The 6,000-nt window shown below is 36.1% G+C and overlaps 1 protein-coding gene across 7 annotated transcripts in view; it reads right to left on the reverse strand.

Moving 5' to 3' along the window:
• The window catches only part of cfap20dc (CFAP20 domain containing), a 33,611-nt gene extending 29,832 nt beyond the window's left edge, over nt 1-3,779 (reverse strand). For 4 of the 7 annotated variants that reach the window (XR_006821523.1, XM_046028571.1, XM_046028572.1 and 1 more), the window contains exons 1-5: nt 3,542-3,777; nt 3,294-3,383; nt 2,297-2,390; nt 2,129-2,201; nt 11-125 (exon numbers count right to left, since the gene is read on the reverse strand). Coding sequence is in view for 6 of the 7 variants with exons in the window: in XM_046028571.1 (XP_045884527.1) it covers nt 11-125; nt 2,129-2,201; nt 2,297-2,390; nt 3,294-3,383; nt 3,542-3,562 (393 nt within the window). In the remaining variant the exon portion in view is untranslated. Of the gene's footprint in view, nt 1-10; nt 126-2,128; nt 2,202-2,296; nt 2,391-3,293; nt 3,384-3,541 lie in introns of all 7 variants that reach the window. The other 3 variants (XM_046028569.1, XM_046028570.1, XM_046028573.1) reach the window with 3 other exon arrangements.
• Between the last annotated feature and the right edge of the window lie 2,221 nt (nt 3,780-6,000).

Here is a 6,000-nt window from a genome sequence, read left to right on the forward strand (position 1 = left end):
TGTTACTCACAATATTGCGTTTCAATCTTACAAAAGGTATCTTTGCATGCAAAAGTGTGGAAGACAATTCTTTATGCACTGTTGATAAGTGAAGTCTTCTTTTCAGGTTCTCTGAATCAGTTATCCTGCGAATAGTAGAAAACAGAACATAAATTATCACCGGCATCGATGGTATCACTAAAAAGTTCTGACCAGAGAAAACCACAAGCTTTATTGGACTCTAGGGTAAGCTCTTAAATGTGTTTTCACTTTAATCTAGTGCCGTGAAAGCAGCTGTCATGACGCACTCTAATGGAAGAACAACAAGGCAACAATATTTCCCTAGATTTTCTTAAAATGATGTAGTGTGTGAGTAAATAAGTAGTTAAGTAACTTTATAGTAAGAACCACTGACAGTCTGTCTTCCTAATGCAATGCACTTGGCTGTTGTCTGAAAATTTGAACAACGTGGTTAAAAATCCTGGCGTTTTCTTGGACACGTCATTGAATTTTAACATCTTAGACTCTATTTATCTCATAACATCCTGGAAACAGTTACCCATGTTTTATCACCCCTAGGTTTGACTGTAATTTCCTGTATATGGGTTTGACCCAGTCCACCTTTTCTGGGCTCCAACTGGTTCAAAATGCAGCTAATAGGCTTTTAAATGGAACAAAGAAAAGACATCACTCCTGCTCTGGCTCACTTGCGTTGGTTACCGGTAACTACAGAATTGATTTTACAATCGTCTATATGTTTTTAAAACCTTAAATGGATTACAATACATCACTGATCTGCTTATTCCACATTCTGCCCACAAGACTCTAAGGTCAACCTCACAACAACTCCTCTCAGACCCTCACTCAAGACTCAAAACCAAAGGTGACAGGTCTTTTTTGTTGCTGCTTCCAGGCTCTGGAATAGCCTCATTAAGTCCTGTTCCAACACTCACCATTTTAAATCAAATTTAAAGAGCCACTTTTTCTCTTGCTTTTAGTGCAGTCTGAGGTTGCCCCATGGTCACAGTCAACATATTTCTAACGTCCTCTTACGGCATTTTTAATCTGTTGTTGGTTTTATTCAATTTCTCCTAACTGCCTATTTTATTACTTTGATTCAGATTATTCGTTCTGGTTGTTTTAGGTGGAGTTCTATTCCATTTCTGTTTGGCCTTCTCTGTATTATATGTATTTTTGTATTATTGTATTACATTATGTAGTATTGCCTTTTACATATTATTCTTTGAATCACGTATACCTGAATAGAGCACATCTAGCCCATCTGCCTCACTTGGAAAGCACTTTGGGTCAACTCCTGTTGTCTTTAAATGTGCTATATAAATAAAAGTCACTTGACTAGTTTTGTTTTCTGCAGTATATGGTTCCCATGACTTAACAAAATCTAAACAGCAGAACTAATACTGCATATCACAGTCTGCATCTGTAATAAATAGAATTTTAACATAAAGTAATTTCACACATAAATAGTTTTGAGCACAAAAAAGACCCCATACAGACTATAAATATAGACTTCTGTTCTTGATTGCACAAACTGTGTTTTATTGATCATAAGAACACTGGTAACTCACTGTATTGTGTTGTACCACAAATTGCCTCTCAAAGGACATTAAGTTTTTAAGACTAAGAATCAATAAACATCCACACATTATAATATGTTTTTATTATTTGGCTTTGTATATAACCTGGTAGAATTTACTGTGGCTGCCAAGATAAAACCCTTCTTTGTAGCAAGTAGTTTAACAATATCTTAATCACAATCGACAAATACATAAATAAAAGTCATTGCTAATATGATGCATTCAATTTTTCAGGTGGCTCAAGGGGTTTTCCTAATAGATGTAAACATTCTGTCTTTTATTAATTATGTCAGTGGTCTGAGAGGAATTCACTGTTATAAAATTATTATTTTGTACATTTTAATATTAAGTATTCTCTTATGTAAGAAAAATGTTAATTTACTTTATTAAGCATTATTGTGGCAACCATAACAGTAATAAAAGTCAATTATCAGCCAGAGTTAAAGATTTAATGAGATGTACAAGAGGCACGCTCTCACAAATGTCAATAAAAGTGACTTGCCATGTATGAAGTATAAGAAAGTATAAAAATTACTAACTGCTGTACTTACACAAGCTCAATGGAGAAATCTTTGCTCTGAGGAATATTCACTTGTAGGACCAAGAATCTTTGGAGAAGCCCAACTAAGAAACAAATAGGCAAAGAAGTGAATTACTATTAACATGTAAGGATAACAAAGTACTATTTACAAATGGGTCCAAGTATGGTAGTGACTTACGAGATACTTTCCCATTCTCTGGAATTTGCATCTTGACTGTCTGGCTGCTACCCTCCAGACAGTAAACAAATCCTTTGACTTCTTTATCATACTCCTGAGGGAAGAAATAATACAGAAGAGGCCCTTGCTAGTACATCCAGTGTTGTGTAGCTGTGGTGCGACTGCTCACAGTCACTGCAAATGTCTTCACACTTTGTCTGAACAAACTGTAAATAAGTTATATGTCAAGAACAGCTCTATTATGACATAAAACAGCAAGAGCTGCGAAAATGTATAGTTTGGGTAGCAGCATTCCTAGCATCTACTATAAAATTATCAAAATTTGAGTTTGTATTTTCCCACATTTTGACAGTTTGTAAGTAATATCTCAGTTTGTATACTGTAAGTTACTAGCATCCCAAATGTTTAGGACTCAATCTATACATCTCATGTAAGGATGTGTCCATGACTCATGGGAACTTGTAGCCTACACATTTTTCATGCACTGTTTTACTCAACGGTAACTGTATAATGTTTATTCGATTGCATTTTGGATTATGTTTGTTACTGTCTACGCATGTTGTGCAATAAGTAAGCTATCTGGGTTGTGTAATATCTAATTTATGCCATGTAGACTATATGGGCTGTGCAATATTTAATGTGGGCAATGCAAGCTGTATGGGTTGTGCGTGTTCGATTACCTTAAGAAGTGGTGGCCGTGGTGAGACGGTGTAACGTTAAATGCGTAAATAGGTACCTGTCTTATGTATGAGAGCATGACAGTGTTGAAAGATACCTATTTTATTGTTATTTTGTGATGTTTTTGCAAAGCTGCAGAACTTACAGAGGATCCAAAACAAATTTCCTTCGGGGGTGCGGGGAGAAGACCTTGTGTGCTAGTTTGACTTAGAGGAAATGTTCAGCAGTATAATATAGTTACACGTGAGTGTATGTAAAGCGAGCGTGTTCAACCACCTTAAGAATAGGCTTTGGTAAGATAGCAGCTCGGAAAAATCACCTTATGTATGGCTGACGGCCCTCCACATAGTTTCCATCTTGCTGCAGGGTCTTTCCCCTGTCCACTGAAAATCTCGACCACAGCTCCACCCTGCGGGAAAGAAGGCTTTTTAGTTTTTGACTATTAGCCTGCAGCTAATGTTACATCAGGCTAAAGCTATTAGCCTAAAAATAGAATAACGTGAAGGAGCATGGCTTTTTAAAAAACAGGATGCCTAACTCGGGTTAGTTGGGTTAAAATAAACTTACCTGATAATTATTCTTGAACATTTTACCTCACGTCACGTCAACGTTTGGAAAAAACAAATATTTTACATGCGGTGTTAATGCGGATAAATAGTGTTTTAAGTTAAGCGTTACACTGGAAAGCAGCGCATCTTATCCTTTAGAGTTTAGAACAAGCCGAAACTGTTGGACACCACTTCAGCTAACACAAGTATGTCTACGTCTCCATTGGTTACCTGACGCTTCCGCAGTAACCGGTGACGTCGGCTAACGTTCACCCAGTGTGTGATGTTCTTATCGCGTCCGGATTTGCCGAGGCACACATCTCCTCGACCTGTCCTGTCGGAAAATCCTTCAAATTAACACAGTTCTGAAATTTACTTTCCCTGCATCAAAATGTTGTGAGAAAACAAATTAGAAAGCCCATTTTGGAGGCGTCCCAGTGAGATGGGGCATCTGTTCAATTTAAAGCAGTAAGGCATTGTGAAATAAACATGATTAAATGACCGTGACATTTTGAAAGAATACATTTTTTAAAGGACCTTTTTATTATTTTATATTTTGATTTAATTCCAGTGTTTTCTATTTATATACTTTTCGAAGACTGCTTTTATTTCACTGGACTCCTCAAGAACAAAACAATAATTTATCATACCAAACAATCACTATAGGGTTCATAGAGTGTGGGATGGGATGTTTTAATAACTATCATACCTAAAGATGTTGCTAAACAAAACAGTTAAAAATAGGCCTGTATTAAAGTTGTATCTTCTCTTGAAATGCAAAAATCCATTATTGTGTCATTGTCACTTGCTTTGTTTATCCTGGCAGCAAGGCTATTATGAGATCAAAAAGATGTCTTTTTAATTAGCTACTGAGGGAGACTACATCCGGAAGTACAACTGTATGGCTTACAGCTTATTAACATGTTTTGCATGTATCTGACTTCAAACACACGGTGGTCTCAGTTATTTATGGATATAGAACAAAAGACACGACAAAAATGAAATCTGTCCAGTCACACATATACAGAGTACAGTGATTTTCATTGTTCTTGAACAAACCCCTCAACAAAGTTTAATATCACTGTCCCCATTTTCATTGCCATGGATTGTTTTGTGTTCAGGCTCATTGTAGTGATAAAAAAGGCTAAAAAAAAAATAAAGCATTTATGTCCTTTCAGAATGAATGGTTTGAATGCATTAAAGAAAAAAGAAATTGCAGGAGTAAGGATGCCAGATCTTCCATATCCATGCACTTCCATGAGTTCCTGTCTCAACCCTTGCTGGTTCTGCCATACAGCAGATCTTTAGGATGCAAGAGATAGGTCAAAATGTGACATGACATGACTATATCCAGATGGTATCAACTTTTCAAGGTATTATTAATCAGTGATCGTTCATCTTGTATATGTGCGTTTTGAATTATTTTGGATGCTTCCCCTTGCACCACAAGATATTGTAAATGCAGGAGCATATTTATAACTTGCCTTATAAAAAAATATGCCCTCTGGGTTCATCATCATCCTCATGTTGACACCTCTGTCAGTTTCATATGTGGATTTTTACCTCTGTACAATAAATGAACTAAAATGTATTTTTGTATAGGCCTCTCTACTCAACTGTCAAATGACAAAAAGCTTGGACTTGAACTTAGTGGCCGCAGTTATCAGACTCATTGTTGCTGTCCCTTTCTTGGCAGCATGACTCTCTTACTATATGTTCCCCTTAAATGAAAAGATGCCTTTACAAGCCTGTGAAAGACATGTATTATGCTATGTATATTCTAAGGATCAAAATGTCCACTTACGTCACATTGATGAAAGAGTTTTTTTTACATAGATGTTGTGTTGATAATTTCCCCGTACTTATATTGTAATGTTGTAATTGTAATATTACACATTTTACCACATATAAACAGAACTAGTATAGCTCATGAAGCCCTTAACTTTACCATGATTCATTTTTAACATTAATGAACATGACTTTGGTGAAGTACTTACTGCTGTAGTAACTATTTCCTATAGCCACATCACCCCTGGACTTGTTTCTCTCTAACTGCCCTATTTTGACACTCAGTGCAGAAATGTGTAAGATAGAAATAGTGTCAATAGAGCATAGCACAGTGAAACTTTCATAACTGACTTTTTTTCTCTACAGGAATGGCTTGACACTGATTGGGACAGGCAGCCTCATTAAAACAATGCCTGCCATGCAGTGAACACTGACGAAGCCGGTATGGAGAAATCAGTTAATAAATCAGGGCTTGTTAGCATACTTAATTATGACTAATTATTCACTCATTATTTTAAAAAGAATCTATTCATTTGCATCAGTCACAACACATCAATTAGTGTAGACAATGTTAGTTTTGATATACTGTAGAGTGACAGCAAGACAAGATGGGGGTTTTTTTCATTGTAATGATTACATTCAGGTCGCTAATATTCCCAAAACATTTGTTTTATGATAAAACTATGAATG

This window comes from Micropterus dolomieu, linkage group LG18 (assembly GCF_021292245.1).
Source record: "Micropterus dolomieu isolate WLL.071019.BEF.003 ecotype Adirondacks linkage group LG18, ASM2129224v1, whole genome shotgun sequence".
In the NCBI taxonomy this organism is placed as follows: domain Eukaryota; kingdom Metazoa; phylum Chordata; class Actinopteri; order Centrarchiformes; family Centrarchidae; genus Micropterus; species Micropterus dolomieu.